This window comes from Heterodontus francisci, chromosome 23 (assembly GCF_036365525.1).
Source record: "Heterodontus francisci isolate sHetFra1 chromosome 23, sHetFra1.hap1, whole genome shotgun sequence".
Taxonomy (NCBI): Eukaryota; Metazoa; Chordata; class Chondrichthyes; order Heterodontiformes; family Heterodontidae; genus Heterodontus; species Heterodontus francisci.
This window is the reverse complement of record NC_090393.1, coordinates 49,543,532-49,561,549: the sequence shown is the minus strand read 5'-3', so window position 1 is coordinate 49,561,549 and position 18,018 is coordinate 49,543,532. Positions and strand designations below refer to the sequence as shown.

The 18,018-nt window shown below is 48.1% G+C and overlaps 1 protein-coding gene across 3 annotated transcripts in view; it reads left to right on the top strand.

Moving 5' to 3' along the window:
- cabp1a (calcium binding protein 1a) overlaps positions 1 to 15,293 on the top strand; it is a 156,806-nt gene extending 141,513 nt beyond the window's left edge. For all 3 annotated transcript variants that reach the window (XM_068055593.1, XM_068055591.1, XM_068055592.1), the window contains exons 5-6: positions 1,994 to 2,141; positions 12,987 to 15,293. In XM_068055593.1, coding sequence (XP_067911694.1) covers positions 1,994 to 2,141; positions 12,987 to 13,012 — 174 coding nt within the window. In that variant the 3' untranslated portion in view covers positions 13,013 to 15,293. The remainder of the gene's footprint in view (positions 1 to 1,993; positions 2,142 to 12,986) is intronic.
- The last annotated feature ends 2,725 nt before the right edge of the window (positions 15,294 to 18,018 follow it).

Sequence of the window (18,018 nt, the reverse complement as noted above, 5' to 3'; positions counted from 1 at the left end):
GACTGCAATGGGAATTTGAGACACAGTTGGATGCTGGGCTGGGCAAGCTAGCATACCAGAGGGCATATATCCAGTGGGCCAAATGGCATTTTCTCATCGTACGTCTCACTTTCTGAAAGGGAAAGCTTTATATGCACAGAGGATCTGTAGGCCAAAACGTTGGCCATTTTGGTCCTCAGTGGCTGAGTGGGTAGATGCACTGCCAAGTGTACACAGACCAGGGAAGTGCCAGATTCAGTCCTGTTGAGTTTGTGCTGACTTAGCTGGTCTTACCTGGGATGGCAGTAAGAGCCACTACAGTTGTCCTCGGTGTAGCTAGTTGGGAGGAGCAGAATCGGCCAGGGCTCCCACTCTTGATTGCCATAAAATTATGTGTATGGACAGTGGGTGAGGGCAAGATCAGAGTCATCCCTCACATTCATATAACCTGCCAGCACCCACTATCTATGCAAAGACTTGAAGAGTGTTCGCCCGGGAAAAATGCCAGAGGGTGGCCATCTTAGTGATTATTTTGGGCACAAGCTGTTTCTGGCTATTGCGGGAATTGGTTTACCACTTCTCAAATTCAGGAATAACACTCAAATCATTGAGATAGCTGAGCAAAGATGAATTCCCTGTAGAGATTACAGATTGATTACTAATAAATGTCTCCACTGCATCTTCTGAATTGAGGTCAACCAAACAAACCAATAGCCTTTCAACTTAACGAGCCAGCCTCTTACCCTCGTGGTCCTGTTATTTTAGACATAGCGATTTGTTAATCCGATTTTACCATTCCTTCTGACATCTGGCAGGGGAGACCAGGTTTGACTCGGTGGGTTCTTGCTGTTTAACATGTAAGATTTCCTCAGATTCTGTGATAGCGATGTCTTCTCATTGAGATTCAGTATCTTCTACCACTTCCAGGAGTGAAGTCTTCAATTCAGAACAACCTTTCACCATGTCCTGCTATGTTTTGAGATACTGAGTACAGGCCCAAGCACTCCCTCCACCCCTCCCCTCCACCATAAAGCAGAGGGAAAAATCACATAGGGAGCCTCCAATGGGTCAGTCTTGTGTAGCTCCTGATCACTAGTCAAGATAATACCCAAGGAGATGGTTGCTTTCTCTGCCATTATGGCCACTGAAGATGCATTGCCCAGGAAGGGGACTTCCATTACATAGAATTTACAGCACAGGAACATTCAGCCCAACTGGTCTGTGCTGGTGTTTATCCTCCACATGAGCCTTCTCCCATGCTACTTCATCTCACCCTATAAACATATCAACCCCTGCAAGGGGCTAGACTGCTCAGTGCCTCCCTGCACAGCATGGAAAATATTGGGTATTCGAAGCAAAGAGGTTAAACCTACATCTTACCATCATGCAAGTGGGTCACCCTCCAAATAGTCTTTATATTTGAAATAAACTATATATCTATAAAATAACTAATGCTGAAAAAGAAGTAAAGAAAATAACTGGCATTTATATAGCTCCTTTCATGACCTCAGGATGTCTCAAAGTGCTTACAGCCAATGAACTCCTGTTAGAATCGAGGAAACATGGCAGCCAGTTTGCACACAGCAAGCTCCCATACACAGCAGTGTGATAATGTTGAAGTTTAGGAATAAATATTGGCCAGGACACTGAGAACTCCCCTGCTCTTCTTCGAAATAGTGCTGTGGGATATTTTACATTCACTTGAGAGGGCAGCCAGTGCCTTGGTTTAAGGTCTCATCTGAAAGGCAACAGCTCCAACAGTGCAGCACTCTCTCTGTGCTGCACCAGAGTACCGACCTAGATTATGTGCTCAAGCCTCGGGAGTGGGACTTGAACGCACAACCTTCTGACTGGTGAGAGTGCTACCAACTGAGCCACAGATGAAAGGGCAAATATCAAAGAAATGTGCATATGGAGTTTCATCATTATTTGTTGTATTTTAATAGCTGCAAAAGGAAAACCCTGTTGACACATGTTGTACACTGAGACTGAATGCTATTCCTTAAACACACAGTTTGACACAAATGGAGATGGGGAGATCAGCACAACTGAGCTTCGTGAAGCCATGAAGAAATTACTGGGCCAGCAGATTGGACACAGGGACATTGAAGAAATACTGAAAGATGTTGACCTGAACGGGGATGGGCGTGTTGACTTTGAAGGTAAGAGCCAGCTTCGTTCTATTAGTTCTGCAGCATTTCATTAGCTTGCTTTTCATAGCACAGTGCCTACCCAGCGGGACCAAAGCACGGTGCTTACAGTGTAGGGCAGAAAAAGGGACAGAATTGGGCTCAAAGCTAAGTGTAGCAGACTTGGGAGGTGACTTTGGACCTATATGGGGCAAAATTGGATAGCCCCCTATAATGGGCACAGGGAATGCACGATTAACCTGTGCCCGTACCTTCTGAAGCAGGCAACACGCAAACGTCATGGATCTGCAAGTGTTCTCATGGAGTTGGACACCTCAGGTGGTCTGAACAGAACCCATGAAGTCGGAACTAAGGCCCTCAGCACATGCTACACCACTCCCTGTAAACTTCAGCAACTTTAAATAGCAGTATAAACCACCAAACCTTTCTCCTAACTCAGCAACAAGAAATCAATCAGCAGCTAACCTGAAGGCAGTTAATGATTCCTTTAAATAGCACTGGTGGGGGTCCTTCCTGCGACTGATCATAGGTTCATCTGTGTGAGATTAAGGGAGGGCATTGGCTGGAGTGTTCAGGTCGGAAATGGCAGTGCTGATGTTAAATCAGTGTTACACACTGACTGGCATCACGATCTGCTACTCTGCATACTTTGGGTGCACGCTCCCTTTAACAGCACTAACATCTGGCGTGGCCAGCTCTGGACGCCATTTTATACCCGAAACAGCACCCGTAATGCCAAAAATATGGGTGCTGCGCAACTGAATTTTGCGGACAAAATTTTGAAAGCCGTCCAGCACTGGGAATTTCCTCGTGTCATATCTGGGTCTGTGGTCAATTACTTGATAGAGATTAATTGCTATACTTAGTGAACAACTCCATTATCATTGTATCATGTGACTACCGGGATGGTCAAAGGGGAACGAGATGTCCAGGGTCTTGTTCTTTCTGGCAATTCCCATGTTCCGATGTACTATTAAAAGTGTTTTTTTTATCTGTTGAGCTTCCATTAAGGTAGGAATAGGAGTAGGCCATTCAGCCCCTTGAGTCTGTCCCATCCTCCTATCAGATCATAGCTGATCTGCCCCTTGACTCCATTTACATGCTTTTTGCTCCCAATCACTTGATATTAAGCCAATAAATATCTGTCAATCTCAATCTCGAAAATTTCAGTAGACCTGGCAACCACAGCCTTTTAGAGGAGAAAGTTCCATATTTCAACTACCCTTTGTGTGAAAACATTTTACTCCTAAATGGCTTAGCTCTAACTTAGAGATTATGCCTTCTTATTCTGGATTTCCCCAGCAGAGGATAGAGTTTGTGTGTCTACCCTATAGAGTCCCTTCATCATTTTCAACACCTTGACTAGATCAATCCTTAATCTACTAAACTCAAGCGAATACAAGCCAAGTGTATGCAACCTGTCCTCCAGCCTTTAAGTCAGAAGGTTATGGGTTCATATCACACTGAAAGCACATAATGTAGGTTAACACCAGTTTAATACTGTCAGATATACCATCTTGTTGTTACTTGCAGTCGTTCCTAAAAGACTATGCAGCACTATCTGATGATGAGCTGCGGAGCTCCCCCTGGTGTCCAAGTCAATATTTATCCTCCAACCAATACCACAGAAACTTTCAAACATTCCCACACTCACTCACACACACCACACTCACACACACCACACTCACACACACCACACTCACACACACCACACAACACTCACACAACACTCACACACAAACGCACACCACAAGCACACACACTCACACACACCACACACTCAACAGTCACACCACACACACAACAGTCACACCTCACACACTCACACACACACACAACAGTCACACCTCACACACACAACAGTCACACCTCACACACACACACTCACTCACATTCACACACACACACACACACACACACACACACACAACAGTTACACCTCACACACTCACTCACACACTCACACACACTCACAGTCTCACACTCACTCTCACACTCTCACACACTGACACTCTCACACTCACACACTCACACTCACACACACTCACTCACATACACTCACTCACACACATACACTCACACATACACACACACACACACACCCACACACATACACTCACTCTCTCACACACACACACACTCACACACACACTCACATACACTCACACGCACTCACATACACTCACTCACACACACCACACACACACACCACACATACACTCACATACACATCACTCATACTCACTCGCTCACATACACACTCACTCACGCACACTCACGCACACTCACGCACACTCACGCACACTCACGCACACTCACGCACACTCACACGCACACTCACGCACACTCACACACCACACACATTCACTCACACACACCACACATTCACTCACACACACTCACACACACTCACACTCACATACACAACACTCACACTCACTCACACTCACTCACTCACACATCACACTCACTCACTCACTCACACACACCACACTCTCACATGCACCACACTCACTCATACACCACACTCACATGTACCACACCACACACACCACACTCACTCACACTCATACACACACCACACTCACTCACACTCATACACACACCACACACTCACACACCACACACTCACACACCACACACTCACACACCCCACACTCACACACCCCACACTCACACACACCACACTCACACACACCACACTCACACACCACACACACACCACACACACACACCACACACACACACCACACTCACACACACCACACTCTCTCACACCACACTCTCTCACACCACACTCACTCACACCACACTCACACACACCACACTCACTCACACACACACTCTCACACACACTCACTCACACACTCACTCATACACACCACACTCACACACACCACCCTCACACACACCACCCTCACACACACCACCCTCACACACACCACACTCACTCTCACCACACTCACTCACACCACACCACACACTCACACCACACTCACTCACACACTCACTCACACACTCACTCACACACACACCACACTCACACACACCACACACTCACACCACACCACACACTCACACCACACTCACTCACACACTCACTCACACACTCACTCACACACACACCACACTCACACACACCACACTCACACACACCACACACTCACACACCACACACTCACACACACCACACTCACACACTCACTCACACACACACCACACTCACACACACCACACACTCACACACCACACTCACACACACCACACTCACACACACCACACTCACACACACACCACACTCACACACACACCATACTCACACCACACTCACACACTCACTCACACCACACACACACACCACACACTCACACACCACACACTCACACACCACACACTCACACACCACACACTCACACACACCACACTCACACACACCACACTCACACACACCACACTCACACACACCACACTCACACACACCACACTCACTCACACCACACTCACTCACACTCACACTCACACCACACTCACACACCACACACTCACACACCACACACTCACACACCACACACTCACACACCACACTCACACACACCACACTCACACACACCACACTCACACACACCACACTCACACACCACACTCACTCACACCACACTCACACCACACACTCACACACACCAAACTCACACACACCACACACTCACACGCCACACACTCACACACCACACACTCACTCACACCACACTCACACACCACACTCACACACCACACTCACTCACACACACCACACTCACCCACACACACACCACACTCACTCACACCACACTCACTCACCACACTCACTCACACACACCACACTCACTTACACCACACTCACACCACACTCACACACTCACTCACACCACACTCACACTCACACCACACACTCACACACCACACATCACACACTCACACACACCACACTCACACACACCACACACCACACTCACACACCACACACTCTCACACACCACACTCACTCACACCACACTCACTCACCACACTCACACACCACACTCACTCACACACACCACACTCACCCACACACACACCACACTCACTCACACCACACTCACTCACCACACTCACTCACACACACCACACTCACTTACACCACACTCACACCACACTCACACACTCACTCACACCACACTCACACTCACACCACACACTCACACACCACACACTCACACACACCACACTCACACACACCACACTCACACACACCACACTCACACACACCACACTCACACACACCATACTCACACACCACACACCACACTCACACACCACACTCACACACCACACTCACACACCACACACTCTCACACCACACACTCTCACACACCACACTCACTCACACCACACTCACTCACACCACACTCACTCACACCACACTCACACACTCACACCACACTCACACACATCACACACCACACACTCACTCACACCACACTCACACCACACTCACACACTCACTCACACCACACTCACACACTCACTCACACACTCACTCACACACTCACTCACACACACACCACACTCACACACACCACACACACACACACCACACACACACACACCACACTCACACACACCACACTCACACACACCACACACTCACACACCACACACTCACACAGCACACACTCACACACCACACACTCACACACACCACACTCACACACACCACACTCACACACACCACACTCACTCACACCACACTCACACACACCATACTCACTCACACCACACTCACCACACTCACACACACTCACTCACACTCACACACATTCACACACACACACACACTCACACTCACCACACTCACACACACCACACTCACACACGCCACACACACCAGACTCACTCACACCACACTCACACACACTCACCACACTCACTCACACACCACACTCACACTCACATTCACACACATTCACACACACTCACACACACACCATACTCACACCACACTCACACACTCACTCACACCACACACACACACCACACACTCACACACCACACACTCACACACCACACACTCACACACCACACACTCACACACACCACACTCACACACACCACACTCACACACACCACACTCACACACACCACACTCACTCACACCACACTCACTCACACCACACTCACTCACACAACACTCACTCACACCACACTCACTCACACAACACTCACTCACACAACACTCACTCACACAACACTCACTCACTCACACCACACTCACTCACACCACACTCACTCACACCACACTCACTCACACCACACTCACTCACACCACACTCACTCACACACACCACACTCACACACACCACACTCACACACACCACACTCACTCACACCACACTGACTCACACCACACTCACACCACACTCACACCACACTCACACCACACTCACACCACACTCACACCACACTCACACACTCACTCACACTCACACCACACTCACACTCACACCACACACTCACACACCACACACTCACACACCACACACTCACACACCACACACACACCACACTCACACACACCACACTCACACACACCACACTCACACACACCACACTCACACACACCACACTCACACACACCACACTCACACACCACACTCACACACCACACTCACACACCACACTCACTCACACCACACTCACTCACACACACCACACACTCACACGCCACACACTCACACGCCACACACTCACACGCCACACACTCACACGCCACACACTCACACACCACACACTCACACACCACACACTCACACACCACACACTCACTCACACCACACTCACACACCACACTCACACACCACACTCACTCACACACACCACACTCACCCACACACACACTACACTCACTCACACCACACTCACTCACACCACACTCACTCACACCACACTCACTCACACACACCACACTCACTTACACCACACTCACACACTCACACCACACTCACACTCACACCACACTCACACTCACACCACACACTCACACACCACACACTCACACACCACACACTCACACACACCACACTCACACACACCACACTCACACACACCACACTCACACACCACACACTCACACACACCACACACACACACACCACACTCACTCACACCACACTCACTCACACCACACTCACTCACACAACACTCACTCACACACACCACACTCACTCACACCACACTCACTCACACCACACTCACTCACACACACCACACTCACTCACACCACACTCACTCACACACACCACACTCACTCACACACACCACACTCACACACACCACACACTCACACGCCACACACTCACACACCACACACTCACTCACACCACACTCACACACCTGACTCACACACCACACTCACACACCACACTCACTCACACACACCACACTCACTCAGACCACACTCACTCACCACACTCACTCACACACACCACACTCACTTACACCACACTCACACCACACTCACACACTCACTCACACCACACTCACACCACACACTCACACACACCACACTCACACACACCACACTCACACACACCACACTCACACACACCACACACCACACTCACACACCACACACCACACACTCTCACACACCACACTCACTCACACCACACTCACTCACCACACTCACTCACCACACTCACACACCACACTCACACACCACACTCACACACCACACTCACACACCACACTCACACACCACACTCACTTACACTCACTCACACCACACTCACTCACACCACACTCACACCACACTCACACACTCACTCACACCACACTCACACTCACACCACACACTCACACACTCACACACCACACACCACACACTCACACACACCACACACTCACACACACCACACTCACACACACCACACTCACACACACCACACTCACACACCACCCACCACACTCACACACCACACACTCTCACACACCACACTCACTCACACCACACTCACTCACACCACACTCACACACTCACTCACACACTCACACCACACTCACACACACGACACTCACACACACCACACTCACACACACCACACTCTCACACACCACACACTCACACACCACACACTCACACACCACACACTCACACAGCACACACTCACACAGCACACACTCACACACCACACACTCACACACACCACACTCACACACACCACACTCACTCACACCACACTCACTCACACCACACTCACACACACCATACTCACTCACACCACACTTACCACACTCACACACACTCACACTCACACACATTCACACACACTCACACTCACACACACTCACACTCACCACACTCACACACACCACACTCACATACGCCACACACACCACACTCACTCACACCACACTCACACACACTCACACACACTCACTCACACTCACCACACTCACTCACACACCACACTCAAACTCACATTCACACACATTCACACACATTCACACACATTCACACACATTCACACACATTCACACACACTCACACTCACACACACTCACACTCACACACGCCACACACACCACACTCACTCACACCACACCCACACACACCCACTCACACACACCACACTCACACACACTCACCACACTAACTCACACTCACCACACTAACTCACACTCACTCACACAACACACTCACTCACACAACACACTCACTCACACCACACTCACTCACACACCACACTCACACACACAGCACACTCACTCACACACACCACACTCACACACACTCACACACTCACACTCACACACTTACACTCACCACACTCACTCACACACCACACTCACTCACACACCACACTCAGACTCACTCACACTCACTCACACTCACTCACACACCATACTCACCCACACTCACCACACTCACCCACATTCACCACACTCGTCACACTCACTCACACACCACACTCACTCACACACCACACTCACACACGCGCGCACACACACACACTCTCACACACACCACACAGACAATCTCCTCCGCACTCCTACACACCTCTTGCAGTAATAGGTGGAGAACAGTCAGAATTGGCTGAAGTTTTCCCTTCCTAGCCCAGGTGTACAGAAGTCAGTTGTAGCACTGCTATTATTACCACAAATTCAAACTTATTAACTCAATACAGACCTGCTTTGGAACCTGAGGACAGCTCAGACTGTGATTTATCAGAGAGGGAGAGCTCTGACTGTGAGTTATCAGCGAGGGAGAGCTCAGACTGTGAGTTATCAGCGAGGGAGAGCTCTGACTGTGAGTTATCAGCGAGGGAGAGCTCTGACTGTGAGTTATCAGCGAGGGAGAGCTCTGACTGTGAGTTATCAGCGAGGGAGAGCTCTGACTGTGAGTTATCAGCGAGGGAGAGCTCTGACTGTGAGTTATCAGCGAGGGAGAGCTCTGACTGTGAGTTATCAGCGAGGGAGAGCTCAGACTGAGTTATCAGCGAGGGAGAGCTCTGACTGTGAGTTATCAGCGAGGGAGAGCTCAGACTGTGAGTTATCAGAGAGGGAGAGCTCAGACTGTGAGTTATCAGCGAGGGAGAGCTCAGACTGTGAGTTATCAGCGAGGGAGAGCTCTGACTGTGAGTTATCAGCGAGGGAGAGCTCTGACTGTGAGTTATCAGCGAGGGAGAGCTCAGACTGTGAGTTATCAGCGAGGGAGAGCTCTGACTGTGAGTTATCAGCGAGGGAGAGCTCTGACTGTGAGTTATCAGCGAGGGAGAGCTCTGACTGTGAGTTATCAGCGAGGGAGAGCTCAGACTGTGAGTTATCAGAGAGGGAGAGCTCAGACTGTGAGTTATCAGAGAGGGAGAGCTCAGACTGTGAGTTATCAGCGAGGGAGAGCTCTGACTGTGAGTTATCAGCGAGGGAGAGCTCTGACTGTGAGTTATCAGCGAGGGAGAGCTCTGACTGTGAGTTATCAGCGAGGGAGAGCTCAGACTGTGAGTTATCAGCGAGGGAGAGCTCAGACTGTGAGTTATCAGCGTGGGAGAGCTCTGACTGTGAGTTATCAGCGAGGGAGAGCTCTGACTGTGAGTTATCAGCGAGGGAGAGCTCTGACTGTGAGTTATCAGCGAGGGAGAGCTCAGACTGTGAGTTATCAGCGAGGGAGAGCTCTGACTGTGAGTTATCAGCGAGGGAGAGCTCTGACTGTGAGTTATCAGCGAGGGAGAGCTCTGACTGTGAGTTATCAGAGAGGGAGAGCTCAGACTGTGAGTTATCAGAGAGGGAGAGGGAGAGCTCAGACTGTGAGTTATCAGCGAGGGAGAGCTCTGACTGTGAGTTATCAGGGAGGGAGAGGGAGAGCTCTGACTGTGAGTTATCAAAGAGGGAGAGCTCAGACTGTGAGTTATCAGCGAGGGAGAGCTCTGACTGTGAGTTATCAGCGAGGGAGAGCTCAGACTGTGAGTTATCAGAGGAGAGGGAGAGCTCTGACTGTGAGTTATCAGAGGAGAGGGAGAGCTCTGACTGTGAGTTATCAGGGAGGGAGAGCTCTGACTGAGTTATCAGAGAGGGAGAGCTCTGACTGTGAGTTATCAGGGAGGGAGAGGGAGAGCTCTCACTGTGAGTTATCAGAGAGGGAGAGCTCTGACTGTGAGTTATCAGAGAGGGAGAGCTCTGACTGTGAGTTATCAGAGAGGGAGAGCTCTGACTGTGAGTTATCAGAGAGGGAGAGCTCTGACTGTGAGTTATCAGGGAGGGAGAGGGAGAGCTCTGACTGTGAGTTATCAGAGAGGGAGAGCTCTGACTGTGAGCTATCAGAGAGGGAGAGCTCTGACTGTGAGTTATCAGAGAGGGAGAGCTCTGACTGAGTTATCAGGGAGGGAGAGCTCTGACTGTGAGTTATCAGGGAGGGAGAGCTCTGACTGAGTTATCAGGGAGGGAGAGCTCTGACTGTGAGTTATCAGGGAGGGAGAGCTCTGACTGTGAGTTATCAGAGAGGGAGAGCTCTGACTGTGAGTTATCAGGGAGGGAGAGCTCTGACTGTGAGTTATCAGGGAGGGAGAGGGAGAGCTCTGACTGAGTTATCAGGGAGGGAGAGCTCTGACTGTGAGTTATCAGAGAGGGAGAGCTTTGACTGTGAGTTATCAGAGAGGGAGAGCTCTGACTGTGAGTTATCAGAGAGGGAGAGCTCTGACTGTGAGTTATCAGAGAGGGAGAGGGAGAGCTCTGACTGTGAGTTATCAGAGAGGGAGAGCTCTGACTGTGAGTTATCAGAGAGGGAGAGGGAGAGCTCTGACTGTGAGTTATCAGGGAGGGGGAGGGAGAGCTCTGACTGTGAGTTATCAGGGAGGGAGTGGGAGAGCTCTGACTGTGAGTTATCAGGGAGGGAGAGGGAGAGCTCTGACTGTGAGTTATCAGGGAGGGAGAGGGAGAGCTCTCACTGTGAGTTATCAGGGAGGGAGAGGGAGAGCTCTCACTGTGAGTTATCAGAGAGGGAGAGGGAGAGCTCTGACTGTGAGTTATCTGAGAGGGAGAGCTCTGACTGTGAGTTATCTGAGAGGGAGAGCTCTGACTGTAAGTTATCTGAGAGGGAGAGCTCTGACTGTGAGTTATCAGGGAGGAAGAGGGAGAGCTCTGACTGTGAGTTATCAGGGAGGGAGAGGGAGAGCTCTGACTGTGAGTTATCAGGGAGGAAGAGGGAGAGCTCTGACTGTGAGTTATCAGGGGAGGGAAAAGGAACTCTGGGCAGTTTAGCTACTCAGTTTTGTGCCTTGTCAGGTTTCTCTTTAACACAGTTTCTTGGAGGTCTTATGTCATTTTCTTTATTGAACATTACTTTGGCAGAATTTGTCCGGATGATGTCTCGCTGAAGGAGAAGAACCTCCTGAGTCAAGATGGCAAATAGGCGCCAATGGACAGAAACTGATGCAACATCTTAATACTGCTCTGGAGACTTTATTCAATGACTCTGCCTGTTACAGAGCGATAGCTCTTTCTATTCCAAGCTACTGAAGAAATTCCGTGTTTCCAACAAACTCGTGCTATTAACTGAAACATGGACTCTTTGTATCTCCTGCTGCCTGAGTTTCACAGTATATGTCGTCCCAGGTCGACCCTCACCAAGAACTGTACATATAAGCATGGTGGGGAAGTGTTTCTTTCAGTGTGCAGTGCTCGAAATAAAATCACTAATGTAATTAACAGGTGAAATTTGAAGTTGTAACAAGCTGTTTATAGTTCCTCAATCTTATATGTGGCATTGGAGGATTTAGCTTCCAGTGATATCTGAGGATATCAGGGATGAGAATTGCTCTGTGACTATATTGATCACACTGACTGACACAATTGCATTAAATTTGCCCAAGCACTAAGTCATTATAATGAATGGGTTAACAATTGCATTGAAATACAGAGATGGGAATATGATGCATTCTCACATTAACCCACTGTCTTAAAATCTTCACAGAAGAAAGGAAACCGTCTGATATTTCTAGGTTTTGTGGTGATATCCCAGGATTTCATACCTCAGCATGTCAGCATCGTTCAAACACAATGGAAAAATCTCCACAAGTGTTTTCATTCGTAGAAACCAGGGGTCACAATAGGACGGGCTGATTTTTTTCTTAAAAGTTTGTATTCGATTGAACTCTCTTCTATTTCCTGTTATGATCTGAAAGGCACTGCCTGGAAGTGGGGTGGAAGCAGATCCAATGGTAACTTTCAAAAAGGAATTGGATAAATACTTGAAGGGGAAAACTTTGCAGGGCTCTGGGAAACAGCAAGAGAGAGGCAACTGAGAGGTGGATAGGTATTTCAAAGAGCCCACACAGGCACGATGGGCTGAATGGCCTCCTGTTCTCTATAATTCTATTCGATTTTCTTTTTTCTGCTTATCAAGATGAGGAATGTTAGCACTGGAAATTTTGTTTTTGCCGTTTCAGGCATTCAGTATTAGCACCAACCACTCTCAGGCCAGGTGCTGCACAAGTAACTGGATTGGAATGTTCCAGAACACCTGTCCAGCTTTAAAACTCCAGCCCTCTCCCCAACCTGGGCATTGGCTACTCTCAGTCTCTCTGGCTGTTGCTGCAGGCTGAGTGCACTAATGGGGCAAAGGAAGCCATTTTACTCAGACTGAGTGGAACTGCTCTACAAACTACATTGATTGTCCAGTGGATTCATTCTGCCCTCCATGAACATCAAATGGGCACCTTCCTGATGATCTGATCTGCCTTTTGTCAGCTCCCTCAGAATGAATTGGGTGAGGTCCACCATGGACAAATATTGGACAGTGTGCAGAAGGAACAAGCTGGATGGGTGCCTTACCTCATTCTGCAATTTTTTTATATGCTCTTAATCATAAGTTCAGTGGCACAGTCCTTGTAACTGAGTCTTTTGAAGCTTTATGAATTCATGGGAGTTCTTTGATTCTGAATGGCTGACCCTTAGCTTTAGTAACCGTGCCTATAAATTTCTCATGCCCATTCATGTTATCCTCCTAGGTTGGAAGTGTCGGACATTCTATGTATAGACATCTCCGTGGAGACGCAGATGAACAATTTGTGAAAGCACCTCTCATGGATCTCTTTCCCTCCTCTCAGCTAAAACACCAAGTCTGGAATACCTCTCTCCCTCCCTCTTCCTAGCTCAGGACCATGGAGGGAACTCCTGTCACTGCCCAGGCTGACATCAGTTGACTCAGCACTGACCAGGAATCTAACTGTGACCTTCCCAGTCTGTATGATTAAATATTGCACAGGGCAATTGAGGGCAACGTGTCTCGAACTGCTGGGAAGCAGAAACTTCAGAAGCAATCTCAAACTGACCAGTTACTAGAAACAAGGTGGGTAAATTTAACCTAACCCGCCATGGGCGAGGGGAGAGAAACGCAAGAGGCCAACCCAATCCCAGCAGCTTTCTGTGGCAGGTTAGATTAAAATTACAACAAGGTATCAGAGCCAATAAATAACTGAAAGAGATGACATTTGAATGACATTTTGTAGAATGGTTTTGGTTAATGAGTATTTATAATGATGATGTTTTGGAATAGCTGCAATAAGAATTCAGTTTCATCCTATAGGGCTGTGTGACTGTAAAATCTCATGTAGACACAGTTCAAACTCATTTCTAAAGGACTATTAAGTGTTCACTTGGTATAATTATTCTCCATTGGGACCAGAATGCATAATAATTAAATGGAGATTTAAAATGGCTACTTATAAATATATGTCTGCAGTGGCTTGTGTGTGGATCCCTAGGTGAAGATTATATTGTTCTCTGGGTTATATGTACAGATAAATCTTGTTCTCTAGGCTGAGTCTTGCAATGTCGCTGCAGCAGAGAATGGTGGAATTGGGTCTCTGTTTGCAAACTTGTCCATCATAATGTTCTTTGTTGTTTTTGTCGCCAGAGGTAATGTTAGAAATATATTAACCAAAGGTTCTAATTTATCAGGCAGAAGTCAGGAGATAATAGAACAGTTAGTCTCACTCTAGTTGTTGGTAGACAACTGACTTTCTGCCCTGGGCTGGGCCCAGCACTGGTATAATTATACCAGCATTCCACCTCATGGAGAGAAGGTTGGGGTGGGTAACTTCTGTGCTCCCCCGCCACCCCCCACAACCCCTTTTCTACAGCAAGGAGACCTGACTGAGACAGGTCATGGATTTCCCTGGCCCACTAGGCCCAACAGGACCCCTGCTTGCTGACAGGAGATGCAGGTTCCCCATAAAGGCTGCAAAGCTATTCAGGGGAAAGATAATCGATCCTGGAGGGGACCAATAGCTTAAGAGGCTTATTCTGGTGCCCATGCGGTTAGATGAAGAAACATTTCACATCAGTCCACTCTACCCTATAAGGGTCTCTGATTTCCTCATTAGAATGACAGGGCATTGCTCTGATTTTCCATAACTCCATTGGAGTGGGCACCACTGATGCACCCTCACTCAATCAGAATTACAGGCCCCTGGCATGTATTACGGGATGGAATTACTCAACACTTGCAGATGCATGTCTATAAAACCACACTGACTGCACTTCAAAACTATTCCATTTACCGTGAAGCACTTGGGAACATGTTGAGAACATGAAAGGTGTTTTATAAAATGCAAGTTCTTCTGAGTACAAAAAAAACTAGCCAATGTCAAACTTGTATGAGGCCTTAGTTATGTGGTAGTTGGAGAATTGTGCACAGTTTTGGGAACCACAATTATTGGAAGGGAAAGTAACAAATGGAAAAGTTGCAGTTCAAACTCAGTAGGACGTAACCGGGCATGAGGGGGCTACAGTTAGAACAAGAGAATTGAAAATTAGGGCCTTTTCAGTGGAGCTGGGCAAGTTACGCAGTGACATGAAAGAGGGGTTAAGAGAAAGTAAACAGTGATGTGTTATTTCCACTGGTTGGTGAGATGGTGGCAAAGGCACAAATTTAAGATGAATCTTAAAAAGAATTAGAGGTTTAAAAAAACCTTTACACAAGATTGTTAGAACTTAAAGTAGGGCCCATAGCAGCTGAAGAAGAAAATATTAATGGTAATGGGGAGCCAGCAGCAAAGTGGGATTAGACTAAGTGGAAAATACTCAAATGGCCTGATTCCATACTATAACAATTTCGAAGAGAATTTGGTCCCTATCGTGCCTGTTTTTTGGGGTAAATAATTATTGCTGAGAGTGGCCAATTCCGGGGCATGATCTTTCACGTCCAATCTCTCCTGCAAGTCTTCATCATGTCCAAGACATCCACCTGATCCAGGTGTGAGCTGCCTCAAATATGCAAATCAGCATCCTGGTTTACACTTCTGGAAATCCATCATAAACTGCACGGAACATATATGATGCAGGCGGAAAAGCTAAGTTCACTTTCCTCATACTGATGTTTTTGTGGGGCCAGGAGGAGCAAAAATGGCTCCACAACAAAAATATTGCATGCCACAGCTAACCTGGGCTCACCTCCTTCTGATAAAAGTTGTGCGAGGAAGTAGTTAAGGAATTGCGTATTCAACAGAAATTGTTCAGAATGTGGAATTACAAAGTGCTGACCAGGTCTTATTCGGTAAATTGTGACAACAGTCATGTATGAGCAAGGCAGTGCACTGAGTTGTTGTATAACTAAAGAATGCTTTATACAATTTGCTCTATTCCTCATCGGACAATAATGATATCAAATTGAATTCTTACATTGCTCTTGTGTGGATGCAACATCTCAGATGCTTTATAGAGAGGTGAACAGCAAACAGAACAAGGAAAGATTAGGGTGAGACTGAAGGCCTTGTGGTAGAGATGTTTTTTTGAAGAGGGCCTTGAGGGCAGAGAAGGAGGTAACACCTGTTTGGAGAAAATGGCACTCCTGCTCTTAGTTCTCCCAATATCCCAGGCCCAATGCTGCTCTCTCCCCTATGCACTCTTGCCTCTTGTTCCTGGGACCCCTCCAGCTGCTAGGAGTTTGACCAATACACAACAGGCAGCCAGCACCCCTTTAATGGCTGCTTTAGTTTACTTTAGTTTAGTTTAGAGATACAGCACTGAAACAGGCCCTTCAGCCCACCGAGTCTGTGCCGACCATCAACCACCCATTTATACTAATCCTACACTAATCCCATATTCCTACCACATCCCCACCTATCCCTATATTTCCCTACCACCTACCTATACCAGGGGCAATTTATAATGGCCAATTAACCTATCAACCTGCAAGTCTTTGGCATGTGGGAGGAAACCGGAGCACCCGGAGGAAACCCACGCAGACACAGGGAGAACTTGCAAATTCCACACAGGCAGTACCCAGAATTGAACCCGGGTCACTGGAGCTGTGAGGCTGCAGTGCTAACCACTGTGCCGCCCCTGCGCCACTGTGCCGCCCCACTGCAGGTTGTGTGGT